Here is a 17,768-nt window from a genome sequence, read left to right as displayed (position 1 = left end):
GCAGTATACACATTCCTAACACAGTCAGACAATAACCCCCCATGCATGCCTGCAGTATGGCATCCCAGTCTGCTATTTCTAGCCATTGCAGACGACTGGATCCCTTGTTGTGTGGTCTTCTGCCCTCAATATTAAAATTCTGCTTGCACTTTAACATTTAATCTTTTTCCTTCTATAAGAATAAAGCTCAAACTTTCTTGTGAGCATTTTATTGTCCCTTTGCTATCTAAACAGTAAGATTACAATACAGAAAAAATGAAAATTTTAAGTAATATCTGTGAGAGGAACACTGACAGCTGAGCAGCAGAACTGGATTCCCAAAACTCAGGATGCATATGAGCTTATTAAAATTTAGTCTTTTCGTGTTAGTCTTTCTTATTTGCACCTTCACCACTGTTTCACAGCTGCCAAAGGATATGATCCACATAACTTACCTATCTTCTGGCTGTATAAACATCAACTCTCTCTCTCTCTCTCTATATATATATATCAGTTTTGATGCTAGGTTTTGCATATAGTCACTTAGTGAAACAGAGCTGTAAATAAAATAGTACTGACAGAGATAGCTTGTCTTCAAAATGTAATTTTGCCAAGCTTCCTTGCCTTCAAAAGCATCCTCTTGTACAGCAGAGACAGAAATATGCATACATGTCCACCAACCCCATGCAGCAACTAGAGGAGTTAAGCAGCATGCTGTGTCTCTGTAGGTAACTGTATTTAGAGATCCCAGGGCAAGAGTCAGAGACTGGAAAAATAGAGGGAGTTCAATTGTAGTGCCTACTATTGAAAGGACCTGTATTTTTCAGATAATTGGTTTCATTTATCTTCAAACCTTTAACTCACAGCTACTTCTCTTGTTCCGATCTTTAACAGCATAAGCAGTATATTTGCAGGAAACACAAATGCTTTTCTTTTCTACTTAATATGGGTTCCTGCAAGATTATTTTGTACACCACAAGCAAACTAGGACTGAAACCCACACTGTTCACAAATATAAGAAAAAGAAGTGGCAAAGAAGTGATGAAGACTTGCTTTAGCATTTCAGGCTTTTCTTCGGGTAACACTGTTAAAAAAGACCCAGGGCAAAGTCTCCCGCCTGGAAACGTACTCATTTCAGTGTCAAGTCCATAGATGACAGTAGGTTTTGGTTCTGGTCCCTGGCCTTTGACTTCTTACTTATTTGATTTACTATTGCTATGCATGAGATTCTTGACTTGGATTTCCTATAGACATCACGTCAAGCAGTAACTGGGTAAAAGCAGACAACCTTGCGAGCAAGGAACAAGGCACAGGACTCTCCTCCACGCAGACTGCTCTAATCTTTGGGTGACAGAAGCTGCTCCCGCATGTTCTACCTGCCTGTGCCTCACACTCTCCACTACTATGAGGCCTGGAATCAGTGGAGGAAGTGAGGATCCCCAGTAGGTCGCAATAGTTCAGGAGCCACTGAGAGGTGTGAATTTGAACTCCTTTTGTCTAAGGAGGGCATTTTTCCCAAGCTCTAACTGCTCAGCTACAATACAAAACAGAACTGTAGCACTAGCACTGGCCATATTTCAAAGGAATGAAACATGCCAGTTGCCTGCCCTCACTGAGATGGTCTAGCTCCAGTATGGAGGTTCAGAGACAACGCGAGACACACACGTGTGGGCACATTCAGAACAAGTAGCTGTCTAAGTCTGGGAGACAGGCACTCCTCTCTGGCATCTTCTGTCAACAGGTGGAGATGTGTTCCTGCTTGGTACGCCCTCTGCTGTGAATCTTGGTTTTTAGTACTGAACCATCTCTTCTTATATAACATGCAGTTTTGTCACTGAGCTGAGATCTGTAAGTTGTGCTCCCAGAACAATGGTGAGAAGCTGGGCACAGCAATGACTCGCACGGTCAATCCTAAGGGTACCAATGCGTATCTCCTCCGCTATCCCGCTGCACTGGCCAATGAAGCCACCACCACCCTCTCTTCAGTGGACACCCATCCCACTGCCTGCCACTGTCGGCTCATCAGACAGATCTCTCAATCATGTTTGAGCTGATTGCCTGGTCCAGTAATAGCTGGTAACTTGAGCAGCTGGTAAAGGCACAGTCAGAGTGGATATAGAGAAAACTTCCACAGTGACTTTCTACAAATTGTTCAAACCTGCTGCCCGATGAGAATTCCAGCTTAAAACCAGACAGACAACTTTGGGGAACTGCAATGCAGATCCTGCACATTTTGATTTAATCTCGATTTTATAAATTATTTCCTCAATTCAGACTGCTGGTTGAGTGATCTAAACTAATTAGTTATCTTGATTTCTGCTCATTTTGCTTGCTCACTCTTCTTACTTTGGATGAACGTATGTTATCAAACAATCAAAATTTATCTCATTAAGCAGTTTTCATATGTCATCTCAATACTATAGTTTTGTTAGTAATCTGAACAACATTAATGCAAATTGTAAGCACTGCAGATCTCAAAATGAATACAGAATGTGACTTGTGTATGCTGTAAAACCACAATCAATCAAGCTCTTCTCTAAAACAGTCACTACAAACTAATTACCGATATTGGCCAAGAGCCACCATCTATATTCTTCATATTAATATGATCTAGGCTTGTGTTTTTCTTAATTGTTTTTAATTCATGGATTTGCAAAGCAGCCACAAGCAGCTGTTGGAACAGACAAACAGCACTGCAAGTTGGGTTTTTTCTGCTTTATATATCGTAAGGAGAGTCAGTCTTCATGCAGAAGACAGCATGGCCTAATTATTTTTTACGCTTCTATACACAGTTTGAACTGTTCTAACAACACCTTAAAAATGGCTCCCATAAATTTACTCTTCTCAGCCTGAAATGACCTTTGTCAGAAGGAACATATGTTCACGGAGCATAAGGCAACAGTCTGGGTAACTTATCCTCCTGTTCAAACAAAAAGGCTCTTTGGATCAGAGATGGAAAGATGTTACTCTGCTACACTAACCTCAACAGAAACATTGAGATCGGATGTTAAAAAAATACACTGATAGTTGTATAATATGGTTTTCAACCTGCAAATAACAGTTTTATAAAATATGTGTAAATCCACCTATGGGCAAATCTCTTTTATAAGTAAGGATGTAGTGTCACCCTAGGAGGTTTTTCATATATCTGGCAGTACTATATGGTCTGCTTGAAGGGAAATGGGTAGGCTTGTCAGAAGTATTTTTAGGAGATGGAAAATGTCATCTTTGGCAGGGATGACTTAGCAGTACACAGAAAGGGAGTGAACTCCATCACAGACTGGGAACACATCCCAGCCCTCCTGTCATGCTGGTGGCAGAAGTTTAACAAAGGGCTTTCAGAGGCCCCTTCAACGCATCTCCTAAATCTCATTGCCACGCACAAGGAAAAGAGAGACTGGCTGAGGCACAGAAATTCATGGTGCAGGCATGCATTCCCAGCATATATGCAAATGCATGAAATCACACGCTAAACCTGATTCAGCTTAAAACTTTTGTACAGTCCCCGTTACTATAAAGCATACAGTTCTCATTATAATACGCATAAAACATTTTAAATCAGTTTGACATGTTTTCAACAAGGAAAAGAAAAACACTGTAATAAGAAACCTGTCTGGGGGGTAACTAACTAAACAACCCTGCAGTTCCAGGATGAAAAGTAAAATTTGTTATAAGATAGTCAAATATTTACTAACACACAAGTTGAAATGATTACAAAAAACTAATAAGAGTTCAAGTGTCATCTATTAAAAATAACAGTAAAGCAGTATCCCGTATATTCATTGGTTGCCTAATCTATGTTTTTACAGTAATAAAGCCAAGGTAGGTCTGAGGGCAAAGCATTTCAAGTTATGACTGCTGTCATTGGCTGGTTTCTTTTTCCCCAATGGCACTCTTATCATAAAGAAGCACAAATAACAGATGAGAAGCCTGTGCTTTTTCAGCATATTAATCCTCATGGGTTTGTATTCTGCCAACTACAGCAAACAGTCACAGCTTGCCCAGATTTCAGAAGCAAACATTTTCCTGTTGCTTACAGAATTTCAGAAGGGAGGAACAGAGACCTGTAATGAAAGTGCCCCAGCACAGAAGCAAGACAAGGCTTCTTATACCAATAAAATATGAAAAAAGGCAGAATTTTCACTTTCTTTAAATAAATTTTACATAACAGTATCTGTAAGATAGGCTATTATAAAGTAGGTTTACTATTTTGTTAAGCCTTTTCAAAGGTGATATACTGCAAGCTCCTTGGGAAAGCGATGTCCACCCTGCAGTGCATGGAAGCTGGATTCGTGAAAGGATGCCAGGTCCCCAGTTCCCAGGGGGATGTTTAAGAAGTGGTGCTCTCTCTTTCTGCCAACTCACTTGGGAATACCTCCATCAGTCTCAACCAGCAAAGCTTCTCAGTTAAAAGCACTGAATAGCTCTTTGCCTGGCTCCCATCGTGTTTCACGCTACACCAAATACATTAGGATCTACACGAAATCAGCCCAAGGAAATCTCTCTTCTGCTGCGTACTTTACTGGGAAAAGAAAGGATCCACCAGGTATTTGCAGAGCCAGATCTAGCTTTGAACCGGGAGGAGGCTGCACAACATATCGCCAACACACCGCACCCAGAAGTAAGAACTGGACAAAGACATGGGGTTCCCATCCTCTCAGCTTGTCATGCCCCTCTCCACATCCTTCATAAATCCATCCACTTTAGGACGCTTGCCTGTACTTGTTACCACTTGCTACATGGGGGAATCCAAACAGGCCTGACTTTCTCACAGCTCCCACCTCCATTGGGAGACCCTACCCAACAGCTGCACTCAACACGCTTAAGAAAACTAAGGTCCACAATCTAGAGTTCTGAGCAAAGTCAGGCAGTCTCTGCCCTGTTGCTCTTCTGGATGCTATGTTTTATGTCTTTTGATTTTGGTTTATTTAATTGGAACAGGGACTGGACATGCATTTCTCCCTTCTCCTAGGCTCTTTGTGAGCTCAGAATCATAATTCAAGCGAGAAAGAAAATAGAACGAAGGCATCTAAAATAAAGCTTCACCAGGACTTATATAAAAGCAATTAATACACCACTGCCTGAACAGGACAAGTGTTCAAAATGCCACAGCTGTCTGCAAAGATCTGCTCAGTTGTTTATGCAGTAACCACCAAACTACCCAAAGACTTTATTCCACAGTGAAAACAAATAAGCAAGATCTGCATGACTAAAATAAAGAAATTCCCTTAGCTTTTCATACATATAAATACAGATACATAAACATAAACATAAGGAATACATAGACATACCCACTCAATATTGCTCAGAAAGTATTTAAAGTAATAAATACTAAGGGAAACAAAAACCTTTAGGTAGCAACTTGGCCACCAAAAAACCAAAATTCAACAGGAAACTATTTATGATTTGAAGTCAAACATGGCCAGAAAATGATAAAGCAAAATTTTCTACTTTCTGTTTGAAATGATGCTTTAATTTTGAAAACTGACAAATTTCTTTCTTCTTTTAAAAAGGGGATAAATTAATTAAAAAAAATCTCCCTGAACATTCTAAATATTTTAGATTTAATATCATCTTTGTTCAGTCTGAAACAAAGGTTTTCTTTAATGTTTTGATTTGGCAGCAAACCCCCAAATCAATTATTTGCATGGCTCTACTTTGAACGTAATAAGATGTCAGACAAAACAGAAATAGTGGATGTAAAGGAAAATAGAAAAGGAAACAATCTATCAATTCTTGAGTAAACATTGCTCAGAAAACAGTCTAAATCCCAAGATTCTCATTAAAAAGGCATTAATAACCTGGAGGAATTCCAAAAAAGCTCAACAATAATGATAACAGGATTACAGGTCACCGTTTATGAAGGGAGATTAAGGGAATGCAATTTGTGTATTCTAAGACAAAAATAAATACTGGCAACAGTGTTTATCATGGGGAGGAGGAATACAGCTGGAAAACTGTAAAGAAAACCAAGCAACAGTAACACAGGATTCTGGCTGTGATGGGTGTTATTTCACAGAAAATTACTTGAAATAAAAACTGATGGTTGGTGGGAGTTGTGCATAGTAAAATGTAGCTGGAGTAGGCTCAGAATACTTCAACCAGGGAATCAGAAAGCTATTTTAAACATTGGCATAAATAATATAGCTTGCAATTTGAAGGCAGAGCACAAAAAATATCTCCTAAGGGAAGATTCGTAATGGCTTCTTTCATATACATGGTATTTCTTTCTGCGGAGGTGAAGGAGGATGAAAACCACAGAAAAACACCAGAAGGAGCAGAAAATTCACTGCAATAAACACACAAATTGTAAAGCATGTTCTATCTTGACCTCACACATATTTTAAAACAAATACTTAAGAATGTGCAGTGTATAGCATCATTTTCCCTTGGCTTATATTCCACTCTGGATTAGCAAAGGAGAGAAAAAAAACCCACTTGAATACACAGAAAGAAATGTTTTTGACTAAAGATCACAGCTACTGCCATCTTCCACACCTGCCTCAACACCAACCTCTAAACTCTAGTGCCCTTCCCACACCAGGCACTCAGACAGCTTTTCCAGATGCAGAAGCACATCCTCACAATCCCCAGGAGACCTACTTCTCTAAAAAGGCATTTGGAGCAAAAAGATAAATTGGCATGCACAGGTCTCACCCTGTTCAGCACCCTGGGCATTCCTTACTCAAGTCCCATATACAGATCCCCTACTCACTCCGATATGCAGTTTGAGCCGTGGCTCTCTCATGGACTAAGCTTGCGGTTGCAGGCATCCTCAGGTGAGAATCTCCCTTTACTGGTGGCTGTCCCAATTTCTGTACATCTGGAGTGATATCAGGACAATTAACAGGCCAAAGAGAGAGAAAAGAGTTACAGTTTGCCTGCTGGGAACTTGGCTTCAAAAACTCCCATTCAGTTACTAAATTATACGAAGTGGAACAGCTTCCCTGGGAGCAGACTCCCTGCATCTCCCCAGCCTGCCCAGCAGTCCTGTATTAGGGCTCCTTTATGCTCAAGTCCATCCTCCAAAACAGAGGCAAACAGATCTAAATAGAATTTTCTGTTCACTTTACTGAACTGAGTTACAGGGATCTCCTTTTATTTATTTTCTTCACGAGGAAGATTTGTGCCCAAGACCTTGGATCACCAGCGGGCTGTGTCACCAGGGCACAGCTGGGCAGGTCATCATCTAGGACAGATGGAACTTAGCCTTTCACCTTTTAGTTGCTGGTTCCTTCTTGGCAACTGGCTGGCTTTTTTTGTGGATCCTTCATTGGCACTGTAAGATGTGGGTGCCTGCTGCAGCCTGGGAGTCCCCTGAACGAAAAGAGGTGTATGTCTTGAGAGGCTACAGTGCAACCACTAACTGCCTACAACTCTACTAAGCAACATCTAAAATAATTTTTTAGAAGGGGATGGATTGTAAAATTTGTGACACAGAATTAAAAGATTGTTTTTCTAGGCCACTTTAATGTAGATTTGGGTTCAAAACCACAAAACACCTGAAAGTGAAAGCACTATTCATAGCTGCTACCTTGCTTATTCTCTTTAAAAGAAATAATTAGCTATTTCTAAATATTCAATTCAAGCAAATTTGTTTAAATTAAAAGTTTAAATCTATTATATATATAAATCCAAACAAAAAAATAGTGCTATTCTAATAGTTTTTACCTAACTTTCTAAACATCTTTTGCTAAAAATATTTATATTATTATTATATTCCAGTATTACCTCTCAGAAGTTACAGAGCACTTGTTCACTTCAGTGTGATTTAATTAGCTTACATTCTAAAAAAAATTCATTCCTGTGAATTCATACTGCAAAATGAAATAAAGAATCTTCCTATGCAATTCTAGGCACCTTGGGCAGTAATCCTCAGAAATAGGACAGAGATTGCCTAGGCTTGTCAAGGATGAACAGAAGAGGAAAAGGCATCTAATTAGACCTACTTGAAGATCCATGCGTGACTTTCAAACACAAACTTTCTTCTGCAACTGAATGTCTAAGACTGACTTTCTTTTCTGTTTAAAAAAAAAAGAAAGATAAATAAAAGAGACAGAGACTGCACTTGGCTTCAATAAGGTCTAACAACAGAGTTGTCAGAGGAAACGGGTGAGGAAACAGGAGACGTGGGTGGGATTCATGTAATGAAACGTGGATGTCTCTAAAGCAGACACTCCCACCCAAGCCAGCCTTGGTTCCATTTTCAGTCAAGGGAGAGTTAGGCAGTATAATCACTGTACTCAAGGTACTATTTATCTTATCCTAAAACAAATGCTTATATATTTGGTCAGAAAGACCACACATTAGATTCACCTATTTTATTCGTGCAGGCAGAGACAATTGTACCTACATTACAGCTACAGAATTGAAGTCAGGTAAATTACAGGCCACCCTCTATTCCTCTTGGCTCAAGACTGTGAACTCCCATCTCCCTCACATCCAAAACAGCCCCCGTAGCCCTCAGAAAAAGGGAAATGGGAGATTCATGTGTTAAAGCTGTTTCATCTCCTGTGAGCAAAGGGACCAGTCACTAGGCCACAGAAAGAGCCAGTCCTCCTGGAGGTTGTCTAAGGAGACCTGTAGATTCAAATCTCACCTCTTCCGAATCACAAACACCAAGCGACTGATGCTAGACAGAGCAGCTCCAACACCAGCTACTGCCCGCACTGAGTCTCTTGACCCAGCTGAAGGCAACAACCCAAACGCACGTTGCCAACGGCAAAAAGGAATAGGGTTGAAAACTGCTACAACTGTATTTGTTAGACTCTAAGAAAAGATCTTAGAAACTTCACTGTGCCAAATAAAATCGAGTTTCACATATAAGAAAGGGAGAAGAGAGATTATAACTGTACAGGAAATGTGTTGTGCACCACTGGATCTGAATGTCAGGATGGTTATGTTGCCTGTTGTCAGGAAAAGGAAAGAGGTTTGATCATTTGTTATCCATTTCGCTCAGTCCATATTCAGAACACTTTTTTTCTCTATGACAAATTACTTAAAGTACAGTGAATCAGGTGTAGCTCATTTCCTAATTTCGGTATCCTTATGCACATGAAACGAGCCACATATTTAACTATCTGACTATTTACAGGAATAGAAGCCCGAATCTTCCCTTCTTCAAAACACAAGTTAAGTAATGACTGATTGCAGGATGGGAGTAGGGTGTATTCTGATTAAATAGTGCGTTTGACACTGCATTAAGTGTTCTTTGATATATCCTTGATCTTAATTATCCCTCCCCCAGAAAAGATGCAGTCTTGGAATACAGGTTATAAAGTACTGCTAAATAAGTCACAACAGGAGGAGCGATACATTGCACTGAGGTTATCTCATCCCTTTCACCTTTGCATGATCCTGCTTTTAAAATGAAGCACACCAAGTTATTTTAGCAATCAGTTAAGGCAGATCGCTACCTCCAAATAATAGTTTTCTCTTTTTTTTTTGTTGTTGTTTTGTTTTATTTTTTAAACAAACAATGTTACTTTGCCTTAGAATACATAGTACATCAGCAGCCTTTCAAGAATTATTTTAACATATAAAGTTTTAACATATAAGTTGGTAGAAGTACCAACAAGTACTTATAAAGAACAATGGATCTACTTGCATGCCCTAAGATCTATTCAAGTTAGCACATTCTATAACTTGTTTTTTGTATTCTATGCCTCTGTTCCTGAACAACAGGAACAACAGCGCTATTATTTTTCCCACTGCTTGCAGAAATTTGGTACAGAGAAACAAAAGCCATGTAAATACAAGACAACATTCTTGGATAAATGCATCAGTAAAAGATGTATTTCTAATATTTTATCAGCCTTCCCAAGATAAACAAAGTCCTATCATTGCATCTTTCTGCAATCAGAAACCTGAAATTCTTGAGAGTATATTATATAGTATATATATTATATATCGAGTCTATTAATACACGGCTCCGTGGCTGGTTTCACCACAATAACTATGGGTTTTTTGATAACAGGATGGCCTACACGGCACCGGCGTTATAGGCTGCAGATGGGAGCCACCTTTCTCGGAGGGGGAGGAGGATCTTTGCCCGGGAACTTGCGGGGCTTGTAGACAGGGCTTTAAACTAGATATGAAGGGGTAGGGGGATAACACCAAGCTAACCTTTAACAAAAGGTGGAAGGACAGGTGTCAGGGGTCAGGTGTTAGGGAGGAGACTTCTACAAAACACCTTATAGGCAAAAGAAGGTCAACTGGGAAGGTGATGCAACCGGCAGCCAAGCTGAAGTGCCTTTACACTAACACACGAAGCTTGGGTAACAAGCAGGAGGAGCTGGAAGCTACTGTGCTACTTGAAAGCTATGATCTGGTTGCCATCATGGAAACGTGGTGGGATGAGTCCCATGACTGGAACATGGCTATCGACAGCTATAGGCTGTTCAGGAGAGACAGACCGGGAAGGAGGGGTGGAGGCATTGCCCTCTGTCTCAGGAAAGGGATAGAATGCGAAGAGCTGTCGTTGAAGAATAGCCACGAACAGGTTGAAAGCCTGTGGGTAAAAATTAAAGATGGAAGAACCAAAGGGAACCCTTTAGTTGGTGTATACTACAGGCCAGACAATCAAGGTGAGACAACTGATGAAGCCTTCTTCGTCCAGCTACAGGAGGCTTCATGCTTGCAAGCTCTCATCTTACTCGGGGACTTCAACCACCCATACATATGCTGGAGAAGTAGCATGGCAAGCTGTAGGCAATCCAGGAGACTCCTGGAGTGCATCGAAGATAATTTCTTAGTCCAGCTGATAGAAACCTCCACCCAAGGAGAAGCATGGTCACCAATACAAGTGAACTCATCAGTGATGTTAAGATCGGTGGCAGCCTGGGCTGCAGTGATCATTCACTGGTGGAGTTCAAGGTCCAGAGGGATACGGACAGGTGAGGACTATAGTCACACTAAATTTCAGGAAAGGAGACTTCCAGCTCTTCAAGGAATTACTTGGTAGGACCCCCTGGGATGTGGTAATCAGTAATATGTGGCCAGATATTTTATCATCAGTGGAAAAGAATAACTTTTCTACATAGTGTGCTGCTACCTGAAATGGTTATTACTGAACATTACTGTGAATGACAGTCTTTGCAAGTTTTGGGAGCTGATTCTAACTGCAGCTCACACAGGTCTCTTTTTATGCAGGATTTTAAAAAGTTATTGATGCAACTCTCACACAGGATTCCTTTTCTTTATCCACGTCTTTAGAAGATTATCAATACTTTGCAGAGCCAGATTTTGGATCCTTGCAGATTTTGAAAGTCAAAAAATGAGATGAAAAAGACTGTCAAAGAAAGCCAAACATTTCCTAGTATTCTCAACAAGATGTGGATTTGAGCTGCAGGAATTCAGCATGGATCATTGCAGGAGGAGTATTTGAATATGTAGAAATGTTTATGCCCCTGTTTATTCCTTAACAGAAACCCTAGGATCCAGCACAGCATTTTGATACAAAACTAAGATTAATGTTAATTAAGCTTTTTTGCCTTTTTATCCAGGCATTTTCTGCAACACATTTTCTGCAACACATTTTCCGCAACACATCTTCCATTGCTCTTAATACTGGATAAATGAATCACATCCAAATGCAGAAACAACTCCTAAAATCCTGAAACAAAAAGGCTTGTAACTCTCTCCTGGATTGGACGTTAGGTATCTTCCTTAATGTTCCTGTCCTCTCCATCCTTTCTTGGGAAAGCAGACATAAATTTTAAGCCAAATTCGTCTATAACACTGCTGTGATTTGGATTTAATGCACAATAAAAAACATTACAAACTATCCCAAATGAATAACTTCTTCATGGTTATAAATCTTTCAGAGCTTTAGCAAGAGGCAGAGATAATGCATCCCAGGATTAAGTAAGGTTCACTATGCAAACAACATAAATTATGAATGATATCCAAATCTAGTTTGTTAATACTTCAAGAGGTGAAGATGACTTGGATCCATATAACAATGCCTTAGGCTGTTAGAGAAAAAAAGCTATGTTGTATTTCATGTTTTGAAGTCTGGAAAAGAAAGATGAAGTGATGTTGCTAGATGAGCAGAAAAGCATTGGAGCTTGGGAACAGCCTAAAAACATCCTTGGGTTCATTCTCAGTGCAATCCCACTCTGACACTTCCTGAATTATCTAAATATTTGTGTGAGTGTTACTTCTGAGATTCAGCATGTTCCAAGAAAACAATCTTGGAAAGAGATAAATTTTCAGCTAAATTACAGGCATTCTGGAGGTGCACACTGACTGATGTACTCATCTACAAAAACGTAGTGCAGGACAGAGTCTGTAAAAGATAGCGGTAGGCTGGATTTTTCTCTCTCATGTCTGGTTCCTGCTATGCAGTCATTATCACAAGACATTTCAGATGAATACGGAGTAGAGATCATCTCCATAAAATCAGTGAGGGCTGATCAGAAAGATATTATGCATAACCTTTTTCAGTGTAGTCTGAGGTATTCAGCTGTATGCAGAACTAGGTTATGTATGACAAGGACACATTGCTGTTATTTTCCTCCCACGTCCCACTTCCCTTCTACTGCTCCCTTGTTAGTGCCTGTGTATTTTGCTATAAGACAATACCTTCTCTGTGCAGAAGGGCTAGACCTTCCCAACTGAGTCACCAGAAAGTCATGCACAAGTAGATCCTTGGGGACTGGATTCACCTGAAGTGAAGTGATAACAATGGGAGACAATTGCAGTAATCCCTGTGGCCAACAATGAGGAGAATTAACCCCATCTGTCCCCAGGTGAGCTTCCCATTTCAAACATGTTCCCCTGCTGTGTCAACTCTCACATTGACTACAATGAGGTTTTTAACAACTTTCCATTAGAAGAGTTGTGAGATAATTGGGAGGAGGAACTTAGAAGTACTCTAAATCAGACCCAGTTCCTGCTTTGAGAGTTTTGATGGATCCCATGCTTGAACTCTAGAGACAAGTTTTCCAACCTTAGAGATCTATCAATGCAGAGGTACAAACAGCTACAGAAAATGGCCTACAAGAACAAAGCCACATTAAGAGGAAGCTGAAAAGATGACAAGTGAAAGCTTCAAATGAATGAACATAGATGTCAACACATCTGTCTGCCCAAATAAAAGCATTAAAACAGGTTGCTTTTTACTCTTGTGTGCTGACTTTTTTCCCCACCTGAAAATATTAAAATATTCCCATATTAAAATTCTACTCAGCTTGCCTTTGTTTCCCTCTTTCAGCCTTTCCACTTACATTCTTGCGGTCTTACTGACTCTCGTACTCATTTTCAAATTTTGCTGAAGTTGCTCAGGAAACTCAAAATAATCTAGTTGTGATGAGATAAAAAGGAAGACACAGGCAAACATAGGTCAAATGATTACAAAAGCCTGATATTTGACAGAAATATAGTTTAAAACTTATAGTTTTAAAAAATACCTAAAGTTAAATTCAGAGCCTTGAAACAACACCATCAAGTAAAATGAAGATGACTTCTGATTATTACTGTAAAAGGCTACTAACTCAATATTACAGGTCAGTTTAAGTGTAACAATCGAAATCAATTAAGTAATTTATTGAAACATTTATTCTTTTCAATGTGTATAGGATTCTTCGTACAATAACCTTTCAAAATCCACAGTTTCCTAAGCTGCATCCATATTCACAAACAAAATGGTTTTGATAGCCATGGCTGTAGATTTGACTGTCATGTACCATATACAACACATTCTACCTGCATTAGATTCCTTGCTTTTAATAGAACCAAAAACAAACCTTGAAAAAAATATTATCTCCCCTCATGAAGAATAATGGGAGAAATTATTTGAGGAACTTTGCGAGTCAGATTTAATCACCCCTTTCAATGACTAAGCCAGTGAAGAGTTTTTGCAACAGATTCTCGACTGCTTCTGGATTAAATGTGGTGCTGGTAAATCTGAGCTGGCTCTCCTGCTGTAAGTATCTAAGTTGTTTCCAGAGGTAAAATGACTCTGGAAACAGTATAGCCGGAGCGTACCTGAGCTCATAAATTATGTCAGTTCTGCAGCTGGGCCTGTACAGGGTCAACTCCCTCTCTATTGCCATGATTAATTAAATAACAGCATAAATATCCCAACCATTTGCAATCAAGAGCTGCCTGTACATGAATCACAAAAACCCCCTCATATCTACTAATTAAAATCACACCAGGATATTTAGTCCTGGATACGCGACAAGCAGGTGCTGATTTAGTTGGTGGTCTGAGGTGCCCCATTAGCTTAAGGCAATGGGAGACATGCTCTTGATTCACCTACTACATCTGCCCAACTCCCACACCTAGGCTGCCCACAATCTTGTCTTGGTTTGACATGTATTCCCAGAGCTATCACAGCCTGGCAGCGTAAACTTTAGGCAGAATCCAATGAAAAATCTAACATCAGAAGACTGTAAGTCTTTGCTTTGATAGTAAGAGTCATTTATCTTTGGCCAATGAAATATGTGTGCAATTACCACGAAACGGGATGAAATCTGTTTCAATTGTTATTTGACATCACCAAGCAGCCTCATAAAAGAAAGTGAAGATGTCAATTAGTTTTATTTCCATGATAAGGCTAATACCAATAGCGTTTTCAATTCTTGCATGTGGCTTCATAGAGAGAACTCAACTGTTCTTTTTATTTACTGTCAGCATATAGTGGTATCACAGGCAGCATAACACAATGTATGTAGACACCTTTAGATGTACTAGTAAATTAGAAAGTGTAATTAAAGAAATGAAAGGAACTACACTGTACTCACCAGGCTTTACAAGGCTTGTCTTTGTCTCCTTCTTATATCGAGCCAGCTGCAAGTTCCCTTCACTTATTGTTCCTGGACTGAATTTCTTCCTGGAGAAGTCCCCATCGCTACCAGTGCAAAAACTGATTGGACTGTTTCCAGCATCAGAAGGAGTCTTAACTGGAGATACTGACTGGCTACTAGGACAGCCAGTGTCATCTGAAGAGAAAAGAGAAAATATCAGAATTTGTCACTAATAAGTAAACAAATGTTAACAGAATTTTAAAAAAGAAAGTGTTTGGACTACAACTGTTTACAGTCAGTTACCTGGTAAGCACAACTTTGGCTCTGAAAACTGGTGAGCAGCTATTAGTTTCTCCCATTTTGTGAAGAAGTCTTGAATACCTCATGGTAGACGAAAATGGCAACTATCTGTTTCACTAAGACTGACAAAATACAAAATCAGCGGCTACATAATGAAAACTCAGATCTAAGACAAATTCTTTTTAATCAGCTAGGTTAGGGAATATCACTGCATGAATAAATGCACATAAGACACAGGAAAGGCTTGTGTAGTGCACAGTGGACAAAAACCAAGCACTGGCCACATGCTCTTCTTCAAGGTATGTTCCTATCTGAACAGGAAGAGAATAACCTACAGCCCATATGCTCTAAGTCAGTATTTTCATTTAACTGGAATTAATAAAGGTTTCTCAAAATTGTTTTATTTTTTAAAGCAACCATAATCATAGAGCTTTTCCATTCTTGCAAAGTGGCAGTGAGGTACCTAGCAGTGAAGAGGGTGCGTAATACACAGTGTTTTTGTTTAAAGCCAAATTCCTCTGAGAGCACATCAGTGTTTCAGGGCATCAGCAGTCACCCTGGAAATAGATATACATTCCTGACCTCCAGGAATACAAACACTTCAGCTCCTAACAATCAAATGCAAAGTCAGAAGTCTGAGTCCAGTTGAAATCCACATGTCAAACACTGCCTTCATCTAATCACATCTCCTGTAATCTTCAGTAATCACAGCTCCTCTAAAAGTCACGGTGGTTTTAGAGATACACCACAAAAACAAACAGGCAACTTTGACACTGTGAAGCCTTGAAAATTTACTCTCCTGAAGAAATGTAATTGCTCACTCTTTCCCAGGACAAAATAATAGCTGTCATCTTAATTATGCAATTACACTCTACCGCCTGTGTGTTATCTTTAACTAACACGAAACTCAAAGAAGTACCTGCAACCGAGCCAAATAATCTGCATGACCATATTGCACTTAAAACTCCCACCCTGTTCATAATATGGGACAAGCCTCATCTTGCAAGGAGCTTTGCATAGGGAGGTTGTTTAAAAAGTTAGTAGATGACTGTGCACTTATGAGGCAAAACGGACTTCCAGAAGTATCTAACCCCTTCCCTGCCTCCCCTCTGCAGAAAAGAGCAACTTTGCTATTGTTAACCATTACTTCCTCAGTACAAGAAAACATCCTCATCCTTTAATGTGAAAAAGTTTTCCCTCGCGTCTGACCAGTTATCATACCCTCTGCGTCTCATTTCTCCACATCCATCCCCCAGTGGCTGACTATCCAAAGAGTGCTTGTATGCATAAGCAGGTAACAGCCGCCAGCAGCCTGACGTGTTGCTGCTCAGGCCTCTGCAAACTCCCAGACATGATGCCAAGCCATGGGAGCAGCCCAGCCTACCGCCAGGCCTACTTCCCAAAGCTCAAAGGGCAGTAATGGTGCAAAAACACCCAATCCAGCCTAATTAAGCCTACAAGCATGTATTTTTGCCATTTTGCTGCTGCCTTATGCAACTCAGAATTAGCTCCTAGAAATATAACAGGAAAGGGAAGACTTTTAATAAGGTTTTAAGCCCATCCCCACCCTGACTAAAGCAGGATTGCTGCCCATGTGACTTTAGTTTACTTTTCATCCTCTCCATTACCATGAGCATTGCAATATAACTCACAGAGAAGAGAGAAAGCAGTAATTTCCTCCCATTTCCTTTTCTCAAGGATTCAGTCTTTTCTGCAGGCTTAATGAATGCTGCCCATAGGGCAGTGGGTCAGCGTGGCTGAGAAAGCTTCTGAATTGCATTCAAGCAGTTCCTTTAGCTATGTCCAAAGCATCTTCTCTTTAGAAGCACATAAAAATTTGTAATCAAATATATTCAGAAAAAAAGTGAAGTTTATTTTTAAATATAACCTTTCCACTTAGATGTTCCTCTTTGTAGCATTATTTTCAAAACTGTAGGTTTTTTGGGTTTTTTTGTTTTTTTAAAGAAGACAGTTACTTCATCTCTCCACCTGGACAGATTCTGCAGACTTCATAGATGTGTTTTATATGCGAAACTTTATGTACAAATAACTCCCAAAGCTATAGAGATGCTATCTGGAAGACCTCAGGAGCTGATAAAACCTTTAAACAATTAAATAACTACAGAATTAAGAATTAGGGCATTAAAACAAACAAATATGTAAAACTAACTGCAATAAGGAAATGGGGTATCCAAACAAAGCACACAAAAATAGCTTAAAAAAAAATATTTTAATTGCCATCCCCTCAAATTGCCTCTGATATCATGCTGTTGACACTGTATAATCAAATTATGTCATACCTACATATCCTCGTTTTATTCTTAAGGACTTCAGCTTTCGTTGCAATGGGGCATTTATTAGAGGAACAAATGAGACTGGCATGAAGAACAATAGCTCTTCTCTACTCATGCCCCTTGTGACCTTTAGACACACCAATAACCAGGTGATCTTTCTCACGTCAAGTGAAGTAAATGAATTATTTTATTGTGCGCTCTCTCCACCGATTATTTGTAATTTCTTGATTTAAAGTATAACTTCTATACCTTCGATCTAGTATTAACCAGAAATGTGAACAAAATGATAAATTTTCCAGATCTAGGGCAAGCTGCAGAGAAACATTTTTCTGTGTCAGCTTTTTGCCATGTCCTTTGAAGAATCAAATGTTTACTATCACAGAAACGAACAGTTGCATACAAAATGCTGGTGCTTCCCACCAAAGGCAGTCAAAGCTCTGCC

The 17,768-nt window shown here is 39.6% G+C and overlaps 1 protein-coding gene across 5 annotated transcripts in view; it reads right to left on the bottom strand.

Moving 5' to 3' along the window:
* SYBU (syntabulin) overlaps positions 1-17,768 on the bottom strand; it is a 40,083-nt gene that overhangs the window by 10,708 nt on the left and 11,607 nt on the right. For 3 of the 5 annotated variants that reach the window (XM_054060088.1, XM_054060087.1, XM_054060090.1), the window contains one exon: positions 14,730-14,927. In XM_054060088.1, coding sequence (XP_053916063.1) covers positions 14,730-14,927 — 198 coding nt within the window. Of the gene's footprint in view, positions 1-6,694; positions 6,809-14,729; positions 14,928-15,035; positions 15,163-17,768 lie in introns of those variants that run through there. The other 2 variants (XM_054060091.1, XM_054060089.1) reach the window with 2 other exon arrangements.

This window comes from Cuculus canorus, chromosome 2, assembly GCF_017976375.1.
Source record: "Cuculus canorus isolate bCucCan1 chromosome 2, bCucCan1.pri, whole genome shotgun sequence".
NCBI lineage: Eukaryota > Metazoa > Chordata > Aves > Cuculiformes > Cuculidae > Cuculus > Cuculus canorus.
Note: the sequence above shows the minus strand (reverse complement) of the source record. Positions and strands in the feature narration are given on the sequence as shown.